We start from the raw sequence: 23,122 nt of genomic DNA on the forward strand, positions 1-23,122 counted from the left end.
TATGTTTACTGCAGCATTATTTACAATAAACAAGGAAAAATCTTAAGTGTCCATCAATAGACAAATGGATAAGGAAAATGTGGTGTCTACACATACGTGTATACACACACACAGACACACACACATACACATATACACACAGAATATTACGCAGTCATAAAAAAAGTGAAATTTTGCCATTTGCAAAACATGGATAGACCTAGAAGATATTTGAGGGGAGATATTTGAGGGGATATTTGAGAATAGACCTAGAGGTTATTATGCTAATTCAGTCTGACTGAGAAAGACAAATACCGTATGATTTCCCTCCTATGTGGAATCTGAAAACCAAAGAGACGGCAGAATCAGACCCATGAATACAGGAACAAACTGATGATTGCCAGAGGGAAGGGTAGTGGGAGGATGGGCAAAATGGGTGAAGGGGGAGTGAGACACAAGATTCCCAGCTAGAAAATGAGCAAGTAACAGGAATAAAAGGCCTAACATAGGGAATATAGTCAATGACATTATACTAGGGATATATGGTGACTTGTGGTGAGCATTAGCATAGCATATGGAGAAGTTAATCACTATGCTGTACACCTGAAAATAACGTAACATTGTGTGTAAACTATATTAAAAAAAAACTATGAAAAAATCTGTCCGTTTATTAGGTGGATAAAGCATTTCTAAGTCAGATAAAAATAATTTCTTAAACATTTGTTATCAATTTCTTCAAAAACGAACTAAGAAAATCAATTTAAAAACAATGAATAAAACAGGGGCGCCTGGGTGGCTCAGTCGGTTGAGTGTCCAACTTCAGCTGGGGTCATGATCTTGTGGCTCGAGAGTTCAACCCTCATGTCAGGCTCTGTGCTAACAGCTCGGAGCCTGGAGCCTGCTTCAGATTCTATGTCTCCCTCTCTCTCTGCCTCTAACCAACTTGCATTGTCTCTGTCTCTCTCAAAAATAAATAAACATTAAAAAAAATTTTTTTAATTAAAAAATAATGAATAAAACATAATATTGATTCCCTTTTCCTTTGTCCTTTTTAATGCAAGTGATTTGCTTTTTATTTAAAATATTTTTTTAATTTTTATTTTAGAGAGAGGGAGAGAGCAAGCATGTGCACAAGAGCAGGGGAGAAGAGTAGAGGGGGTTGTGGGGGAAGAGGGAGGAAGGGGAGAGAGAAAGAATCTTAAGCAGGTTCCACACTCCACAGAGCCCAAAGCAGGGCTCAATCTTACGATCCTGGGATCATGACACGAGCCCAAATCAAGACTTGGACACTCAACTAACTGACTGAGCCACTCGGTTGAGCATCTGACTCTTGGTTTGAGCTCAGATAATGATCTCACGGTTCATGGGTTTGAGCCCCACATCAGACTCCATGTTGTCAGTGCAGAGGAGCCTGTTTGGGATTCTTTCTCTTCCTCTGCCCCTCCCCTACTCGCTTGTTCACACTCTCTTTCTCTTTCAAAATAAATAAACTTAAAAAAAATTTTTTTTTTAAATTAAGGGGTGCCTGGCTGGCTCAGTCAGAAGAGTGTGCAACTTTTGATCTCAGAGTTGTGAGTTTGAGCCCCATGTTGGGTGTAGATATTACTAAAAAAAAAAAAAAAAAAAAAAATTAAAAAATTTTAAACTAAAATAAACAATTTAAAAAGATTCATTAGCTAACTACCTACTAGCCAGTATACTGAGATATGAGAATTGACTACATGAACGCTAATTTGATAGTATCTACCAAAGTTCAAAATGTACATGCTCTTTAATACAAGACATGATATTATAGAAGCACAAATAACTGCTAAAAAATTATGATTAATATTTGCTGAAATACCTATAGTAATGAAAAAGTGAAACAGTTTAAATGTCCACTGGTAAGGGAATGATTAAATTATGGTATGACCATACGTGGAATACAAGGTAACAGTTAAGAATAATAATCTACTTGGGGCACCTGGATGGCTCAGTCAGTTGAGTGTCCAACTTTGGCTCAGGTCATGATCTCACAGTTCATGAGTTTGAGCCCCACATTGGACTCTCTACTGTCAGTGCAGAGACCGCTTTGGATCCTCTTTCCCCCCCAGCCCCCTCTTTGCACCTTTCCTGCTCCCACACTCTCATAAATAAACATTTCTAAAATTTTTAGAAAAAATAATAATCTACTTGTAATGGCATGTAATAAGAAGCCCATGATGTCAAGTTAAAGGGAGAAAGGTGACAAACAATGTGCACCTATAATTCCCTTTTACTTTCTTTTTAAAGTAAAAGTAAAAGGGGAACTCTCTGAGGGAGAAAAGATGAAGAAAAAAAAAAATATATATATATATATATAAATAAATAAATACCAAAAGCAACAAAAGATTAGAAAGGAGGCACCACCACCAGAAACTCCAACTCTACAAGCATCATAATGGCAATAAATTCATATCTTTCAGTACTCACTCTAAATGTCAATGGACTCAATGCTCCAATCAAAAGACATAGGGTAACAGAATGGATAAGAAAACAAGACCCACCTATATGCTGTTTACAAGAGACCCACTTTACACCTAAAGACACCTACAGATTGAAAACAAGGGGATGGAGAACCATCTATCATGCTAATGGTCAACAAAAGAAAGCCGGAGAAGCCATACTTATATCAGACAATCTAGACTTGAAAATAAAGACTGTATCAAGAGATGCAGAAGGGTATTATATCATAATCAAGGGGTCTATCCACCAAGAAGACCTAACAACTGTAAACACTAATGCGCCAAATGTGGGACACCCAAATGTACAAATCAATTAATCACAAACATAAAGAAACTCATCAATAGTAATACCATAATACTAGAAGACTTCAACACCCCACTCACAGCAATGGACAGAACATCTAATCAAAATATCAACAAGGAAACAGTGGCTTTGAATGACACACTGGACCAGATGGACTTAACAGATCTATTCAGAACATTTCAACCTAAAGCAGCAGAATATACATTCTTCTCCAGTGCACGTGGAACATTCTCCAGAATAGACCATATACTGAGACACAAGTCAGCCCTAAGTAAGTACAAAAAGATCAGGATCATACCGTGCATATTTTCAGACCACAATGCTATGAAACTCAAAATCAACCACAAGAAAAAATTTGCAAAGGTAACAAATACTTGGAGACTGAAGAAAATATTACTATAGAATGAATGGGCTAAGCAAGCAGTTAAAGAAGAAATTAAAAAGTATATGGAAGTCAATGAAAATGATAGCACCACAACCCAAAACCTCTGGGATGCAGCAAAGGCTTCCTAAAGAAGGAAGAAAGATCTCAAATACACAACCTAACCTGACTCCTTAAGGAGCTGGAAAAAGAACAGCAAATAAAACCCCAAACCAGAAGAAGACAGGAAATAATAAAGATTAGAGCAGACATTAATGCTATCGAAACCAAAAAAAACAGATCAATAAAACCAGAAGGTGGTTCTCTGAAAGAATTAACAAAATTGATAAACAACTAGTCAGTTTGATCAAGAAGAAAAAGGAAAGGACCCAAAGAAGTAAAATCAAGAATGAAAGAGGAGAGATTACAACCAACACAACAGAAATAAAAATAATAAGAAATTATTATGAGCAATTATATGCCAATAAAATGGGTAATCTGGAAGAAATGGGCAACTTCCTAGAAACATATACACTACCAAAACTGAAACAGCAAGAAATAGAAAATTTGAACAGACCCATAACCGTAAAGAAATCGAATTAGTAAAAAAAAATCTGCCAAAAAACAAGAGTCCAGGGCCTGATGGCTTTCCAGGGGAATTCTACCCAACATATAAGAAAGAGTTAACACCTATTCTCTTGAAGCTGTTCCAAAAAATAGAAATGGAAGGAAAACTTCCAAACTCTTTCTATGAAGCCAGCATTACCCCGATTCCAAAACCAGACAGAGACCCGACTAAAAAGGAGAACTATAGACCAATTTCCCTGATGAACATGGATGCCAAAATCCTCAACAAGGTATTAGCCAACTGGATCCGACAATACACTAAAAAAATTATTCACCACGACCGAGTGGAATTTATACCTGGGATGAAGGGCTGGTTCAATATACACAAAACAATTAACGTGATTCATCACATCACTAAAAGAAAGGACAAGAACCGTATGATCCTCTCAATAGATGCAGAGAAAGCATTTGACAAAATACAGCATCCTTTCTTGATAAAAACCCTCAAGAAAGTAGGGCTAGAAGGAGCATACCTTGAGATCATAAAAGCCATATACGAGCAACCCAACGCTAATATCATCCTCAATGGGGAAAAACTGAGAGCTTTCCCCCTAAGGTCAGGAACAAGACAGGGATGTCCACTCTCGCCACTGTTATTCAACATAGGATTGGAAGTCTTAGCCTCTGCAATCAGACAACACAAAGAAATAAAAGGCATGCAAATTGGCCAGGAGCAGGTCAAACTTTCACTCTTCACAGATGACATGAAGCTCTATATGGAAAACCCGAAAGATGCCACCAAAAAACTGCTAGAACTGATTCATGAATTCAGCAAAGTTGCTGGATACAAAATCAACGCACAGAAATCGGTTGCATTCCTATACACCAACAATGAAAAGAGAAATCGTGGAATCCATCCCATTTACAATTGCACCAAAAACTATAAAATACCTAAGGATAAATCTAACCAAAGAGGTAAAAAATCTATACACTGAAAACTATAGAAAGCTTATGAAAGAAATTGAAGACACAAAGAAATGAAAAAAGATTCCATGCTCCTGGATAGAAAGAACAAATATTGTTAAAATGTCGATACTACCCAAAGCAATCTACATATTCAATGCAATCCCTATCAAAGTAACACCAGCATTCTTCACAGAGCTAGAACAAATAATCCTGAAATTTGTATGGAACCAGAAAAGACCCCGAATAGCCAAAGCAATCTTGAAAAAGAAAACCAAAGCAGGAGGCATCACAATCCCAGACTTCAAGCTATACTACAAAGCTGTAATCATCAAGACAGTATGGTACTGGCACAAGAACAGACACTCAGATCAATGGAACAGAATAAAGAACCCAGAAATAGACCCACAAACGTATGGGCAACTAATCTTTGACAAAGCAGGAAAGAATATCCAATGGTATAAAGACAGTCTCTTCAGCAAGTGGTGCTGGGAAAACTGGACAGCGACATGCAGAAGAATGAACCTGGACCACTTTCTTACACCAGACACAAAAAGAAACTCAAAATGGATGAAAGACCTCAATGTAAGACAGGAAGCCATCAAAATCCTCAAGGAGAAAGCAGGCAAAAGCCTCTTTGATCTTGCCCACAGCAATTTCTTACTCAACATGTCTCCGGAGGCAAGGGAAACAAAAGCAAAAATGAACTACTGGGACCTCATCAAAATAAAAAGCTTCTGCACAACGAAGGAAACAATCAGAAAAACTGAAAGGCAACCAACCGACAGAATGGGAGAAGATATTTGCAAATGACATATCAGATAAAGGGTTAGTATCCAAAATCTACAAAGAACTTATCAAACTCAGCACTTAAAAAACAATCCAGTGAAGAAATGGGCAAAAGACATGAATAGACACTTCTCCAAAGAAGACATCCAGATAGCCAACCGACACATGAAAAAATGCTTAACATCACTCATCATCAGGAAAATACAAATCAAAACCACAATGAGATACCACCTTACACCTGTCAGAATGGCTAACATTAACAAGTCAGGCAACCACAGATGTTGGCGAGGATGCGGAGGAGGAGGATCTCTTTTGCACTGCTGGTGGGAATGCAAGCTGGTGCAGCCACTCTGGAAAACAGTATGGAAGTTTCTCAAAAACCTAAAAAGAGAACTATCCTACGACCCAGCAATTGCACTACTAGGTATTTATCCAAGGGATACAGGTGTGCTGTTTCAGAGGGACACATGCACCCCCATGTTTATAGCAGCACTATGAACAACAGCCAAAGTATGGAAAGAGCCCAAATGTCCCTCGATGGATGAATGGAAAAAGATGTGGTATATATATACACAATGCAGTGCTACTCGGCAATCAAAAAGAATGAAATCCTGCCATTTGCAACTACGTGGATGGAACTGGAGGGTATTATGCTAAGTGAAGTTAGTCAGAGAAAGACAAAAATCATATGACTTCACTCATATGAGAACTGTAAGAGACAAAACAGATGAACATAAGGGAAGGGAAACAAAAATAATATAAAAACAGAGAGGTGGACAAAACAAAAGAGACTCATAAATATGGAGAACAAACTGAGGGTTGCTGGAGGGGTTGTGGGAGGGGGAATGGGCTACATGGGTAAGGGGCACTAAGGAATCTACTCCTGAAATCACTGCTTCACTATATACTAATTTGGGTGTAAATTTTAAAAAATAAAAAATAAAGTTAAATTATAAAAAATAAATACATACATACATACATAAATACTTAAATAAATGTTTCTGTAAAGATGCATATGAGGAGATGCAACTAGAGAACAGGAGGAGGGAAAATTACTAATGTACTGCATTTTGACCTTTTTTGTTTTTTTACAAGTATGGTTCATTTTGGTATTTAGAAAATAAACTTCATTGCTGTACTAACCATGAATTATGATTTTTATCTAGTTTTCCAAGGGTCTCACCTTCAAAAGCATAAAAGACTAAAATAAAGTAACATATCAAACAACAAAAGAAACCTTTATTTTGATGGAAAAAGTAGTGGAACTGGAATAAGCTTCATTTTTAAAAAAGAACTCATCTGGGGCGCCTGGGTGGCTCAGTCGGTTAAGCAGCCGACTTCGGCTCAGGTCACGATCTCGCGGTCCGTGAGTTCGAGCCCCGCATCAGGCTCTGTGCTGACAGCTCAGAGCCTGGAGCCTGTTTCAGATTCTGTGTCTCCCTCTCTCTGACCCTCCCCTGGTCATGCTCTGTCTCTCCCTGTCTCAAAAAATAAATAAAACGTTAAAAAAAAAAAAAAAAAAGAATTCATCCAACAAATTGCCTCAAACATCTATTCATCTAACATCATCTATAATACTTATCTAAAAACAGTAGTAGGGAACTAATTCAATTCACCTTCCTGCCTAGCAGGAGTTAGTATACAGAGATGAAAATTCTCTGTAAGAGATCTACTTGGACTGGAAAAACTTTTACAAATCAAATAACTTGTCTGTTTTTCTGTTTTTTTTAATAGTAGGGCAATAGCTGCCTGAATTATCAAAACAAATTTCAAAATGAATCTGTAGGGGCACCTGGTTAAACGTCCAACTTCAGCTCAGATCACGATCTCGCAGTTTGTGAATTCAGGACCCACATCGGGCTCTGTGCTGACAGCTGACAGCTGGCCCGAGTCAGGCTCTGTGCCAACAGTGTGGATGGAGACTGCTTGGAATTCTTGCTCTCTCCCTCTCTCTCTGACTCTCCCCTGGCTTGCTCGCTCTCACATACATACATACATACATACATACATACATACATACATACATACATACATCATTAAAAAAAAGTGAAAACTATATTATCCTTCTACGCTTTTACAATTAGAAAGACAGAACAATAAATATAAAAACGTTAGCTGTACATGATCAAAGCTAAGAGAGAACGTGTTGAAGAGGTGGAGAGCATTCGTTTAAGGAATACACAAGCTGAGAGCAAGACCTAAATAGTGTAAATGCTCATCTGGGAGCCTTCTTGCACTTAAAAGACTTCTAAAGCCAAAGTACATTTCCACACCAAGAGGGACACAAGACAACATAACTTCCTGGTACCTGCCCTTCAAGGCAGAAGCAAGCAAGCCAACTCTATAGCAAATCACTGTTTGAATTTTAACTTTTGGTTAGAGATGGCAGATGTTCCAAAATGCAAAATCTCAGCCTGAATTTTTAGTTCCTATAACCTCATTTACTCTACAAACATTTTATAAAATACCACCTTTTTACATTTCTAAATCTGATATATATACTTTCATATTTCATTTTCCTAAGTCATTCCTATTTCAGTATCAATGGAAAGAACAAACTGCAGAAAGTTCTGTCACAGATCAGTGAATCCACACAACTCACCTGCACACCTACAGTTTTAATTGGCAGCAGGAAGGCATTCAATGAATGCAAACTTGTAATTTGCATCAGCTTCTCCTGATCCTCTTCTGATGTACAAGCTTTGACTCTTTGTAATAGTGTATGTGGCTGAGAAAATCAAACAGATATTTCTTAAGGTTTCAAGAAATGAGGTATTCTTTTGGTATCTATTACTCTCTTATGTATCTACACTTACTGGTTTACAGCAATAGATCCTATTTGATATTTCTCTTTGACTTGTGTGTGCTACACAGTGTATCAGAATTTCACTCCTAAGGGCCAGGGCTGTAAAATCTTAAGCATCAGGGTAAGAAATACAGCTTATATATTTTGAAGATTTAATCTTATCAGCGAGGGCCACACCTCACGTGACTCAAACCTTTTCCTTATATTAAAACTCTTTACCATAGTTACTTTTATGTATCTCCACCCACTTCCTTTTTTTGGTGCATTTGCCTGGTATATATGCTCCTTCATTTTTTTACTTTCACTCCTTCTATCTCTAAGTAAACAGACTATAATTAGGTTTTACTTCTCAATCGAGTTTGACAATCTATATCATAACTAGAGATATTAGTCCTTTTAATTAATTGTGGGTTAAAAACATGGTTGGATTTCATTCTACCATTTTATTTAGCAGTTTCTTTTTGTCCCAGTTTCTGGGTTTCTTTCTCCTTTCTTACATTTTTCTAAACTATTTCTCCCACCTCATTTAATCCCTTCTACTGGTCTTTTTTTTTTTCCCCCTTCTACTGGTTTTGAAGTTAACTCCCATATTTTTATTCTTTTAGCAGTTCCCCTTAAGTGTTAGCATGGATACTTAACAAAAGAGAATCAATCTCTCTGTCCTCCTAGCAAACAATACAAGCATCTTTGAATGCTTTAATTCCAATCCCTGTGGCTTATATGCTATTTTACATGTATACTGTTATAATGTTTTTAAACAAATAACAAAAATCAGAGATTATTTTTATTATACAGCCCGTGTTTATTTCAGGTTGAGCAGCACTGCCTTTAGTTCCTTAAGTAATGATTGTTAATAGGAAATTCTGTTTATCTCAAAATGTCTTTATTTTGCCCTAGTTCTTACAAGACAGCTCATCTGTTCACTATTCACAATTATTCTCTCTTGGCACTTTGAAATCTTCTTGCTGTTACCATTACTTTCAGGGTAAGTCTTTCCTTTGAAGGGCAATCAATCTTTTCTCTGCAGCTGCTTTGTCTTTGGCAGACTGCTATTTTGCTAGATATGCCTACTTGGTATCAATTTTTCTTCCCATTACTCTAATTGAGATGTGTTACATTTCCTGAATCTGAGGCATGGTGCCTTCCACCAGCGTGGAAGAATTCAAATACTTTTGTCTATTATCTCCTCTTGGACATATGTTAAAGTTGACCTTCTCATTCTATTTTAACCTCTTCTATCCGTATTTTCTCTTTGATACTCTAATTTCTGGACAATCTCTTAGCATCTACCTTGGAGTTCATTACTTCTGTCTTTAGCTGTTTTTAGTTTTAGTTGTTTTCATTCCTAGAACTTACTTTTTTTCAAAGCTGCCCAGTCATTTATCATATACCTTATTATTCTTTGCTTCTTTTAATTCTACATATTTTACACTACCTACGAACACCAGTATCTGAATAGTGTTTGAGAGTCTTGTTCTGACAGTTTTTTCCACTAGCTCTCATTCATGCTGCCTCACTTCTATACATATTTTGCAATTTTTAAAATTTTAAGTTCATATATATTGGAACTCTATATGCAGGAATCTTTTAAGGGCTGGTTGAAGACACTGCAAAGAGAATTTACACTGCTAAGCCTGACACCTGGATGCATGAGCAATCAAGCTTCACTTTAAACTGAAATTCTTGGCCTGCAGTTTTTCAGACCACACAGATTATGAATTCAGGCATCGAATCTACAGAAGGACTGGGAGACTTATCTTCACTTTCGAGTTAAAACATTTTTCCTTATTTTCTTATACTAAATATACAATACTTTTAAACAGCCTTTCATATCTAGCATTTTTAAGGATTCAAGCTATCTAATCTGTTGTATGGCTGAAAAGTCTGCATTTGAAAGTCTCTAGAGAATGTTTTCTTTAGAGTCACTTAACATGTTAAATTACTGTGAATTTCCAAAAAATGAAACTACTCCTGCAAGAATCCATCCAATTCCTTATACTGATTAGCTGTGTCTACTTAAAACACCTACAATATATAAACTCAATGCAAATTATTACCTTCTTAACACTTGCAGAAAAATCAGCTACTATTTTCAAAATATTGTTGGTTTCAGGAAAGTCCTTACAAATATAAGGTTCTTCAGCACATATTACTCTGATTGCCAAGCCAGGACCTAAAGAGAATAGTAACAATGGTATTTAATATAAATTTTATATTAAAATGTAATACAAAAGTATCAGTTTCTAATATAAAAATCCTTCCAAAAATTAAAATCCATTGACCATTGTTTCCAACTTTACTGAATTATAATTGACATAACTATAGTAAGTTTTTTGAAGTGTTTAATTTCAAATGTGACTATTAATTTCCCATCCAACTCATCATTTTTTAGAACGCTTTAGTTCTCTTTACATCTCCTTTACATCAAGGATTTTTATCTATTTTTGATAGACCATGTATTGCCACAGTATTCTCCAATGAAAATTTTTTAAATCACAATATATGTGCCAATCTTTTTTTAACTTATTAAAAGAATTTTTAAACATACAAAAGTAAAGAGTACCGTATAATGAACCACCTTATTATTCACCACCCAGATTCAACTACTAATCTAATTTTAGGAAGAAGAGTATGCTGTTTAAAAAAAAAAAAAAGTACAACAGACTGTTTAACTCCAAAAATGTGAACTGGCATTTCTCTTCCATCAAATACTTAAAAAGGATAAAAACATAAGGTATGCATAGATCTAAGAAAAATGGATTCTGCTTCTATATTGTAAGAACAGAAAAGGCATCCCTTGAGATGCCTGATTATAGACAAAACCTCAGCCATGTTCCATTAATTCCTGTTTCATTCTTCATCTGTAGAATCAACAGCTTATTTAAGGTAAGTAGTATGCCTAATTTTTTTTTAAAGCAGCACAATATTTTCTACTAAAGAAATCTAACATAATAAAAAAAAAATCCAATATATAAAATAGATTTTTAAAAGTCAAGTGAATCTATACGGTGTCTGGGTGGCTCAGTTAGTTAAGCACCCAACTCTTCATCTCAGTTCATGATCTCACAGTTCACGGGTTCGAATTCCGCATCAGGCTCTGTGCTACCAGCAAGGAGCCTGTTAGGGATTCTCTCTCTCCCTCTCTTTCTGCCACTTGCTTGTGTGTTTTCAAAAATAAATAAAATAAATTTAAAAAAGTGAATCATCTGCAATGATGCCCAAGGACACAGGACCACTTGGCCTCCATTACATTCATACACAATCCTTTGCCAACACACAGGTTAGGAATTAACATCCTGAATTCCTAGATTTGAAGTTTACAGACACAAACAACACTAATTACCAAATGAGTTATAACTCTGTGACACTGTTTATGGAACCAATATGGTATTTAAGAGTACAAACTGTGAGATGAAGCCATCGGGGCTAGAATCCCAGCTCCATACCTAATCTGTGTTAACTTTTGGCAAACTGGGCTCTGCCCCTAAAATTTCCTCATCTATAAAAGAGAATAATGGTAGTTTCTATTGTGAGGATCAAATGAGACAGTATGTGTAAATTATTTAGCAGAATGCCTGGCACATACTAGTATTTCAGAAATGTTAACCTTTACTGTGTTTTTTTAATTTAATTAGGCCATTCTTGCAAATCATCACCTAATAACTATTACAAAGAGCCAGAAACTGAGGTACAAGACTTACCCAAGCTCAAGAACTTATAACAAAAACAGTTTAAGACTCTCAGTCCTAAATTTAAACCACTACCACCTCTAATTAGTTATTTTTCTATATGACAGCAGCACATGATTAAACAAAGTACTTTTTTTTGTTGTTGTTCATGAATTAGTTACATACAGCACTATGCAAAGAAGTAATTCATCCATTCAGACAATTTAACCATAGGATTTAGGATTTCAGAGAACCACATTTTAACCTGGTTTTCCATGGGATACATCATGGTACAGCAGAAATAACATATAAATCCCAGCTCTTGTGTGGCAATGTTATTAAAATATCTCTATGCCTTGTTTTTCTCATCTGATGGCAACATCATAGGCCAGACTCACTGGGCTGGTGTAATATATACACAAATACAATGGAAAATGATTATGTAAGAAAATGAAGTATATATAATAGATACTAAGAAGAATTTTATCCCCTACCCACCCTTTCCTTTCTCTAAAGTTACATATTCCATGAGATAAAAAATTATTTCAAAATTGTCTGAATTGATTTTTCTTCAACATGAAGGTATAATGGCAAATCGAGCAATTCTTTTTTTTTTTTTTTTTTTTCCTTACCTGGAAATGGATGCCTGGAAACTAACTCTTCTGGAAGTCCAAGTTCTCTGCCTAAAATTCTTACTTCATCTTTATGAAAATCTTTCAGAGGTTCTATTACTTTTCCCTACAGAGGCAGAAAGCCAATTAATACAAATTAGTAACAAAATGACATGGAAAATAAAGAGTGACAAATTACTGGCCTCTTCTATTGTCTTCTACCTTAGATTAAAATACCATTCTTTAAAATTTCGTATTTTAAAGTATATCTCCTCCCATATGTTTATAAGAAATTAGACAAATAATTTACTGATCCTCATATTTCTCTTTGAAACACATTTTAAACATAAACCTTTCAAATATAAATAAAGGAGAGCAGTCCTAACCACCATCTCTGATCTAGTTCTCATTAGAATACAAGACAATTAGAAAATACCATACTAGGGGCTTCTGGGTGGCTCAGTTAAGCATCCGACTTCGGCTCAGGTCACGATCCCATAGTTTTTGAGTTCGAGCCCCGCATCAGGCACTGTGCTGACAGCCTGAGGCCTGCTTCATATTCTGTGTCTCCCTCTCTTTCTGCCCCTCCCCTGCTCACACTCTGTCTCTCTCTCTCAAAAATAAACAAACATTAAAAAAAAAAATTAATGGGCGCCTGGGTGGCTCAGTTGGTTAGGCATCCGACTTCAGCTCAGGTCATGATCTCACGGTTTGTGAGATCGAACCCCACATCAAGCTCTGTGCTACTGACAGCCTGGAGCCTGGAGCCTGCTTCAGATTCTGTGTCTCCCTCTCTCTCTCTGCCTCTCCCCTGCTCACACTGTCTTTATCTTTCAAGAATAAACATTAAAAAAACAATTTTAATTAAAAACAAAAATACCATACTAGTGTTTCAAAATTAAAGCTCTCCAAATGATACTATCAAGTAAGTGAAAAGACAACCTAATCATCCTTGATAAAGGATCTATAATTAGAATACATAAAGAACACTTACAATTCAATAATAAAAAGACAAACCAATTAAAAATGTGCAAAAGATCTGGGGGCACCTGTTAAGCATCTGACTCTTGATTTAAGCTCAGGTCATGATCTCACGGTTTGTGAGATGGAGCCCTACTTGGGATTCTCTCTCTGCCCCTCCCTTACTCACGTTCATGTGTGCACTCTCTTTCTCTCTGTCTCAAAAATAAATAAACTTTTGGGGCAGCTGTGTGACTCAATTAGTTAAACATCCAACTCTTAATTTCAGCTCAGGTCATGATCTCACAGTTCATAAGTCAAGCCCCACACTGGGCTCTGTGCTGTCAGCTTGGGATTCTCTCTCTGCCCCTTCCCTGGTCACTCTCTCTCAAAATGAATAAATAAACTTTTAAAAAGTTTTAAAAATAAAAATAAATCAATAAACTTTTTTATAAATGTGCAGAAGATCTGGATATTTCTAAGAAGATACACAAATGGCTAATAAGCATGTAAAAGCATGATCAACATCATTAGTTATTAAGGAAATGCAAGTCAAAATCACAGATACCACGTCACATCCACTAAGATGCATAAAATAAAGACAGATAATAGCCATCCTAATGAGTGTGAATTACCAAAAAAAAAAAAAAATGTGGGGGGAGTAATAATTGTTGGTAAAGTATGGACAAACAGCAACACTTGTGCATTGCTGGTGGACTAGAATATGGTTTAATTGCCATGGAAATATTAAGAAGTTCCTTTTAAAAATTAAAAAAAGAACTATAATGGGGCCCCTAGCTGGCTCACTTAGTAGAGCATGCAACTCAATCTTAGGGTTAGAAGTTTAAGCCCCATCATGGGCATGGAGATTACTTAAAAATAACACCTTTAAAAAAAAAATAGAGCTACCATGATCCAGCCTTTCTTGTATATAGCCAAAAATACTGACAGCAGGGTCTCTAAGAGATATTTGCCAATTCATGTTCATAACAACACAATTCACAATAGGCAAAAGTGGAAGCAACCCAAATGTCCACTGACAGATAAATGAACAAAATGTGTACACATACAAAAAAATATTATTTAGCCTTTAAAAAGGAAGGCAATCCTGTCACATGCTACAACATGGATGAACCCTGAGGACCTAAACTAAATGAAATAAGCCAGTCACAAAGACAAATACTATATGATTTCACTTATATGGAGTATCTAAAGTAGTAGAATGGTGATTACCAGGTGTTGGGAAGAAGAAAAGGAGGGTAGCTGTTGTTCAGTGGGTATATGAAGTTTCAGTTTTACAAGATGAAAACGTTATGGAGCTCTGTCTCATAACAATGCAAATATACTTAACATTACTGAACTGTACAATTAAAAATGATTCAGGGAGGGATGAGCGAGAGGGAGAAAGGCTTTATGTTAAAGTTCTCACAAGCTTTTACCTCTTCTCTCAACTTTCTGATAAGCTCTGTGTCATTGTGATGGGTTTTGATGAGTTCAGCTTTGCCACTTGCAACAAGAGAAGCACTTTCAATTAAATCAGGCCGTAAAGTACCTTGGGCGAGGAAAACCTCCTCTGGTTTCAGGTTCATTTCTCCAATCACTTCATTGGCAATCTATAACCAAGAGGAGTAAAACAGCCTTTTAGGAGACAAATCTTTTAAAAAGATAGCAGTCTTTTTTACACCATCAGGAAAATTTCTCAGAGTCCTTTTACAATCCTGACCAAGAGATAAAATGTGCACCAACTCCCAGAAGTAAATTAAGAACATATGCTTTAGAGATTCAAAAAGGTATGCAAACATTCAAAGCCTGAAAAGTAGCCATTGAAATATCCAAAGAACTGAAGTCTAACATCAATTGAAAATATCTATTCTTAAATAGTTAAAACAATAGACTGGCAACATAAGTAAACATGGTTTTTAAAACATACAATAGTTTCTACCAATCAGTATAATAGCAACATACACTAAAATTCTTAACCAAAAAAATAATTAAAATTAGGTAGTAAACTTGGTTATTTGATATAACAAGGAAACAAATAGTAAAATTCACATCAAAAATAGCATACAATGTGGATATCAAAAAGGTACCTTAACAAAAGTATCTCCAATAATTTTTCTTTTCTCTTCAGGACTTGTAGTCATATTTAACGTTTTGCTAATTCTTTTTCGTGGAGTTCTATCTTCATCTGATATTGGTAGAGTTGTTGTTCCATTGTAGAAGGAATGAGCAGCATTTATCACTGAAGGAGAGGGAGAAGCACATTTTAAAATAGAACATTTTTATTTTTTTTTTATTTTTTTTTATTTTTATTTTTTCAACGTTTATTTATTTTTTTGGGACAGAGAGAGACAGAGCATGAACAGGGGAGGGGCAGAGAGAGAGGGAGACACAGAATCGGAAACAGGCTCCAGGCTCTGAGCCATCAGCCCAGAGCCCGACGCGGGGCTCGAACTCACGGACCGCGAGATCCTGACCTGGCTGAAGTCGGACGCTTAACCGACTGCGCCACCCAGGCGCCCCAAAATAGAACATTTTTAAAAACCATAAATAACAGGTCAAACCACGGAAAGAAAACCTAGATGGATCTTTTGATCACAACTTACCTTGCCTACATATTAAAGAACTACCAACAAACCACGATTAACAGTGTCCAGACATAGGCACTCATTAAATTTTGTTCTTTTGAGAATCCTGTGGCATTTAATAATCCAAGGCCATGACATTATAAATTATGGTGGCTGCTTTCCCTGTATTCAATGCCCCACCAGAGCAATAAGGAAAAGCTAAAGGAAGAAGCATAGCCCCAAGGGAATTGAAACCAGTGGTTCATATAGAAGGGTCAAAGTCCTCAGAAGTGCACACTGAATTAACTAGTCTCTTGAAAAACTGATGTTTATCAACATATATGTAGCAATCTCTGGCTGTCCTTTTATTTTTATTTTATTTATTTTTATTTTTATTTTTTAATTAATTTTTTTTAACGTTTATTTATTTTTGAGACAGAGAGAGACAGAGCATGAACAGGGGAAGGGCAGAGAGAGAGGGAGACACAGAATCTGAAACAGGCTCCAGGCTCTGAGCTGTCAGCACAGAGCCCAACGCGGAGCTCGAACTCACAGACCGTGAGATCACGACCTGAGCCGACGTCGGACGCTTAACCGACCAAGCCACCCAGGCGCCCCTGTCCTTTTATTTTTAAAGAGCAAGATACTTAAAAATTGACTAAGATCTCTACTTGGTAGAAAGGCTGAACAACTGGTGAGTTTCACCGAAATACAGCTGGTCATTTCACTGGGATACAGCCGTGAATTTGTAGCTCTTTCTCTTAAACTGGTCAATTACCCCAGAATAGACACCCTAAATCTCCTTCCTATCAGCATTCTGATAATGGAACACAGAAAGTGGCAAGGAGAGGGAGTAGCCATTCAGTACACAGATTTTTGCTTAATCTTACTGTTTCTACTGTAGAATCTTATTTCTACCCTCAACTATGCCTGGTATTGATATGCCCAAATCCAGAGTGTATTTTATTTAGCCTCTGTAGAGAGTAAATCTAGTCTTATGATGTGGAGGGATAGAAGCAGTTTATTCCTGTGTTAAGGAAAAGGATCTCCTTCTCAGGTATTCAACCAATCGGTTTTAGGATCACCCAGAGAACCACACCACACTGGGAAGTCAACCCTGAGCCTCCCCACAAGTCTCAACTTTGTTACCTTCCTCCCCTTAACACCCCTCCCACCAAAGTTTGAGAGTCCTCCATTCTACTATATCAGTTACCAGGGACAGATGCAAGTTTTTGTGAGGATAAAACTTTTACAACTTGGAGGCTCCCTTCAAGAAAAAGAATGAGGAGCACCTGGGTGGCTCAGTCAGTTCAATGTATGACATCAGCTCAGGTCATGATCTCAGTTCATGGGTTCGAGCCCCGCTTCAGGGTCTGTGCTGACAGCTCAGAGCCTGCTTCAGATTCTGTGTCTCCCTCTCTGTCTGCCCCTCCCCAGCTCATGCTCTATCTCTCTCTCAAAAACAAGTAAATGTTAAAAAAAAAAAAATTTAAAGAAAAAGAATGAATAACCACAAGGTTGTTTTTTTTTTTTAAATCACAAGTTAATATTAGGATGGTTAACACAAACTACACATAGAAATGATTACAGGGGCGCCTGGGTGGCTCAGTCGGTTAAGCGGCCGACTTCAGCTCAGGTCATGATCTCGCGGTCCGTGAGTTCGAGCCCCGCGTCAGGCTCTGTGCTGATAGCTCGGAGCCTGGAGCCTGTTTCAGATTCTGTGTCTCCCTCTCTCTGACCCTCCCCCGTTCATGTTCTGTCTCTCCCTGTCTCAAAAATAAATAAAAAACATTTAAAAAAAAAAAAAAAAGAAATGATTACAAATCACATATATGCCACTAAACCCAAACTAAATGTGTCCCCAACTCAGCTTTTTCTTAGCCTAATCCCAAAATGCCTGCAGTCACTTCAACACCACGAAACAAAGCTCAAGTTATGGTGGAAAGACAAAATGAATTAACTACAATTTATTAAAATATCTTACTTGCATCTTTCACAACAACATAGAAATACGTAAAGACACTCCTAGGGTCCATTCCAGGATTTTGGAAAAAGCTTGGCTAGTGAGGCATCGTGGTCAAGAGCCATTAGCTTATCAGAGAAAATCCACATTATCCATCTGCTTTCCACCTTCCAACATTTTGTTACACCATTAGACTGCTATCACCTCCCCTATTCCTTGTCCTGTGGCATTATATTTGTTTTATGCCTGTAATGTTATTTTAGTGAAGCTTCAAAAGAGAAAGAAATAGACTCGTCTTCACTTCGTGTTTAACGACAAGTCTTCATTTTACAGTCAACCTTCTGGCATCAATTCCAACTAATTCAATAATATGCATGGTTTGTATCATTAAAGTATGGACTTGATTTCAATGTAACTACTGATTACACCCTGTTTTTAAAAAGTATTAAAGATATGGGTGCCTGGGTGGCTCAGCTGTTAAGCCTCTGACTTCAGCTCAGGTCATGATCTCACAGTTCATGGATTTAAGCCCCACATTGGGCTCTGTGCTGACAGCGTGGAGCCTGGGGCCTGCTTCAGGCCCTCTCCCTCTCTCTGTCCTTCCTCTGCTCATGTTCGCTCACTCTCTCTTGAAAATAATCATTAAAAACAAAAAAAAGTATTAAAGATAGCTACAAACATAAATGCAGTTAAAACCTAAGAAGTTTAGGGGTGTCTGGTGGCTCAGTTAAGCATCTGACTTCGGTTGAGTCATGATGGCTCAGTTAAGCATCTAACTTCGGTTGAGGTCATGATCTCACGGTTCATGAGTTCCAGCCCCATGTCGGGCTCTGTGCTGACAGCTCTGTGCTTTGGCTCTCCCTCTTCTCACCTCCCCCCCCACCCCGGCTCATGCTTTGTCTCTCTCTCTCAAAAATAAATAAACATTAAAAAAAAAAAAAAACTAAAAATTTACTAGTGGACTTAAAAAAAAAAGTGACCAGGTTCCTCAAAAAGTTAAAAATAGAACTACCCAAAGACCCAGCAACTGCACTACTAGGTATTTATCCAAGGGATACAGGCATGCTGTTTTGAAGGGGCATGTGCACCCCAATGTTTATAGCAGCGCTACTGACAACAGCCAAAGTATGGAAAGAGCTCAAATGTCCATCAACAGATGAATGGATAAAGAAGATGTGGTATATATAGATATACAATGGAGTATTATACTCAGCAATGAAATCTTGCCATTTGCAACAATGTGGATGGAACTAGAGGGTATTACGCTAAGAGAAGTCAGAGAAAGACAAATATCATATGACTTCACCCATATGTGGAATTTAAGATACATAACAGATGAACATAAGGGAAGGGAAGCAAAAAGAATATAAAAACAGGGAGGGGGACAAAACATAAGAGATTCTTAAATACAGAGAACTGAGGGTTACTGGAGGGATAATGGGTGGGAGATGGGCTAAATGGGTAAGGGTCATTAAGAAGGACACTTGTGGGATGAGCAATGGGTGTTACACATAGGGAATGAACCACTGGAATCTACTCCTGAAATCATTATTGTACTATATGCTAACTAACTTGGATATAAAATTAAAAAATTAAAAAAATTAAATTAAAAAAAAGTGACTATTAACAAATTAGGCACAGGAGTTAACATATCTCACCATAATAAAGGCCACATACAACAAGCCCACAGTTATATCATACTAGACGGTGTAAAGTTAAGCTTTCCCTCTAAGACCAGAAACAAGACAAGGGTGCCCACCCTTATCAATCCTATTCAACATAAGTACTACAAGTCCTAGCTAGAAAAATCAGGCAAGAAAAAGAAATAAAAGATATCAGAATTGGAAAGGAAAAAAAATCAAACTGTCTGGATTTACAGGTAACATGACTTTATATTGAGAAAACCCTAAAGACTGAACCAAAAAACTTAGATCTGATCAATGAATTCAGTAAAGTTGCAAGATACAGAACATACAAAAATCAGTAGTGTCTCTATATGTTAACAACAAATTTTCTTTCTTTTTTTTGTTTTTTTTTTTAACGTTTATTTATTTTTGAGACAGAGAGAGACAGAGAATGAATGGGGGAGGGCCAGAGAGAGGGAGACACAGAATCCGAAACAGGCTCCAGGCTCTGAGCTGTCAGCACAGAGCCCGACGCGGGGCTCGAACTCACGGACCGCGAGATCATGAACTGAGCCGAAGTCGGCCGCTTAACTGACTGAGCCACCCAGGCGCCCCAACAACAAATTTTCAAAAAAAAAAATAGAGAAATCAATCCCATTTACAACAGTATCAAAAACAGTAATACTTAATTTAACTAAGAAGGTGAAAGATCTCTACTATGAAAACTACAAGATGCTGATTTAAGAAATCAAAGACACAAATGGAAAATTAATAAATGGATTAGAAAAATACTGTTAAAATGTCAATACTACCAAAAGCCATCTACAGATTTAATGCAACCCCTACCAAGAACCCAACGGGTTTTTTTAAACAGAAGTAGAAAAAACACCCCTAAAATATGTGTTAACTACAAAAGACCCCAAATAGCTAAAGAAATCCTAAGAAGAACAAAGCAGAAGTATCACACTTCCTGATTTCTAGCTATCCTATAAAACTATATTCATCCAAACAGTATGGTATCAGCATAAAAAGACCAAAAACAAACAAACAAACAAAAAAAAAACAGAATCAAAAAAAAAAAAAACCAGAAATAAACCCAAGCATACACAATCAACTAATATTTGATAAGAGAGCCAGGAATACTCAATAGAGAAAAGACAGTCTGTTCAATAAATGGTGATGGAATATATAAATGTAAAAGAATGAAACTGGACCCCTGCCTTTTACTACTCAGAAAAGTTAACTCAACATAGATTAAAAACCTAAATATGTAAGACCTGAAACCATGAAAGAAAACACAGAAATAAAGTTCCTTGACACAGGTCTTGGTAATGAATTTTTGCACAGGACCCTTAAAGCACAAGAACAGATCAAAAATGAACAAGTGGGACTATATCCAACTGAAGAACTTCTGCACAACAAAAGAAATCCATCAATAAAGTAAAAAGACAACCCACAGGGGTGTCTGGAAGGCTCAGTCAAACTTCTGACTCTTGATTTCAGCTAAGGTCATGATCTCACAGTCTTGAAATGGAGCCCCGCAGCTTGTCTCCGTGCTGAGCAGATTCTCTGCTGCTTGGGATTCCCTCTCTCCCCCTCTCTCTCTGCGCCCCCCCCCCTCTCTCTCTCTCTCAAAATAAACAAACATTAAAAAAAACAAAAAAGAAGGCAACCTACAGAATGAGAAAAAATGTTTGCAAACCATGTATCTGATAAGGGGAGTTAATATCCAAAATATGTAAAGAACTTCTACAACTCAATAGCAAAAACACAAATAACCCAATGAAAAAACAGACAGAGGATCTGAATAGATATTTCTCCAAAGAAGATATACAAAAGGTCAACAGGTACCCAGAAAGAAGCTTAATATCACTAGCTATTAGATAAATGCTAATTAGAACTACAATGAGGTATTACCTCATTCCTGTCAGAATGGCCATTATCAAAAAGACAAGATTAACAAATGCAAGGATGTGGAGAAAAGGGATCCTTGTGCGATGTTGTTAGGATTGTAAATTGGTACAGTCACTATAGAAGGGAGTTTGGAGGGGGGCGTCTAGGTGGCTCAGTCAGTTGAGCATCCGACTTCAGGTAATGATCTCACGGCTCATGAGTTCAAACCCCACGTCAGGATCTGTGCTGACAGCTCGGAGCCTGGAGCCTGCTTCAGATTCTGTGTCTCTCTCTCACTCTCTCTGCCCCTAACCCACTCGCATTCTGTCTCTGTCTCTCTCAAAAATAAACAAACATTTAAAAAAAAAAAATTTAAAGAAAAGAGTTTGGAGGATCCTCAAAAAATTAAAAATAAAACTACCATGCGATCCAGCAGTCCTAATTCTGGGATATATTCAAAGGAAATGAAAGCACTCAAAAAGATATCTGCATTCCCATGTTCATAGCAGCATAACTTCCAATAGCTAAGATATGGAGACAACCTAAGTAAGCATCCATCAATGGGTAAATAAAGATGTGGTACATATATACAATGGAAAATTATTCATCCATTAAAAAAACAAGAAAATCCTACCCATTTGTGACAGCATGCATGGACCTTATATGTATTAAGAGAAATAAGTCACACAGAGAAAGACAAATACTGTATGATCTCACTTATATGTTGACTCCAAAAAAACCAAACTCATAGAAAAAGAGATCAGACTTACTATCAGAGGTGGAGGGTGGGAACAAGGAGAATTGGGAAGAAGGTTAGGTTAAAAGATACAAACTTCCAATTATAAGATGAGTAAAGCACTAAGGCTATGTTGTACAACATGACAATTATAGCTAATACTGCTGAATAATACACAGAAAAGTTAAGAGTAAATCCTAAGGGTTCGTGTCATAAAAATTATTTCCTTTTTAATTTTACTGTCCCTATATGTGAAGATTGATGTAAACTGGAACTCCTGTGATAATCCTTTCAAAATACATGTAAAATCGAATCATCATGCTATTGTCTTAAACTTATACAGTGATGTGTTATCAATGATTTCTCAAAAAAACTAGGAAAAAAGATGACCATACGGGTGGCTGGGTGGCTCAGTCGGTTGAGCGACCGACTTCGGCTCAGGTCATGATCTCACGGTTTGTGAGTTCGAGCCCTGCATTGGGCTCTGTGCTGACAGCTCAGAGCCTGGAGCCTGCTTTGGATTCTGTGTCTCCCCCTCTCTCTGCCCCTCCCCCACTCATGCTCGGTCTCAGAAATAAACATTAAAAAAAAAAAAAGATGACCATAGACTCTTCACTCCTCTGTATAAGCCTTTCAGTTTGTAAAATAATCTGTACATCCATACTTGTAGGAAAACTTGGAAATTCTCATCCATAAATAATATTACAGATGGGAAAAGATAACCCAAAAAGAGAAATGAACAGAAGAGAACAAAATGGTAGCTGAAATTTTAGTTATTTGTATATAACATTAGGAATAATCAACAGTTTTAAAATTTATACTGGGACACCTCTTGAACTGGATACTC

At 37.0% G+C, this 23,122-nt stretch overlaps 1 protein-coding gene across 2 annotated transcripts in view; it reads right to left on the reverse strand.

Moving 5' to 3' along the window:
* Positions 1-23,122, reverse strand: part of GMPS (guanine monophosphate synthase) — an 80,045-nt gene that overhangs the window by 9,892 nt on the left and 47,031 nt on the right. For both annotated transcript variants that reach the window (XM_023260444.2, XM_023260445.2), the window contains exons 8-12: positions 15,582-15,733; positions 14,931-15,104; positions 12,553-12,658; positions 10,310-10,425; positions 8,049-8,174 (exon numbers count right to left, since the gene is read on the reverse strand). In XM_023260444.2, the coding sequence (XP_023116212.1) occupies positions 8,049-8,174; positions 10,310-10,425; positions 12,553-12,658; positions 14,931-15,104; positions 15,582-15,733 (674 nt within the window). The remainder of the gene's footprint in view (positions 1-8,048; positions 8,175-10,309; positions 10,426-12,552; positions 12,659-14,930; positions 15,105-15,581; positions 15,734-23,122) is intronic.

The sequence above is a fragment of the Felis catus genome, chromosome C2 (assembly GCF_018350175.1).
Source record: "Felis catus isolate Fca126 chromosome C2, F.catus_Fca126_mat1.0, whole genome shotgun sequence".
In the NCBI taxonomy this organism is placed as follows: domain Eukaryota; kingdom Metazoa; phylum Chordata; class Mammalia; order Carnivora; family Felidae; genus Felis; species Felis catus.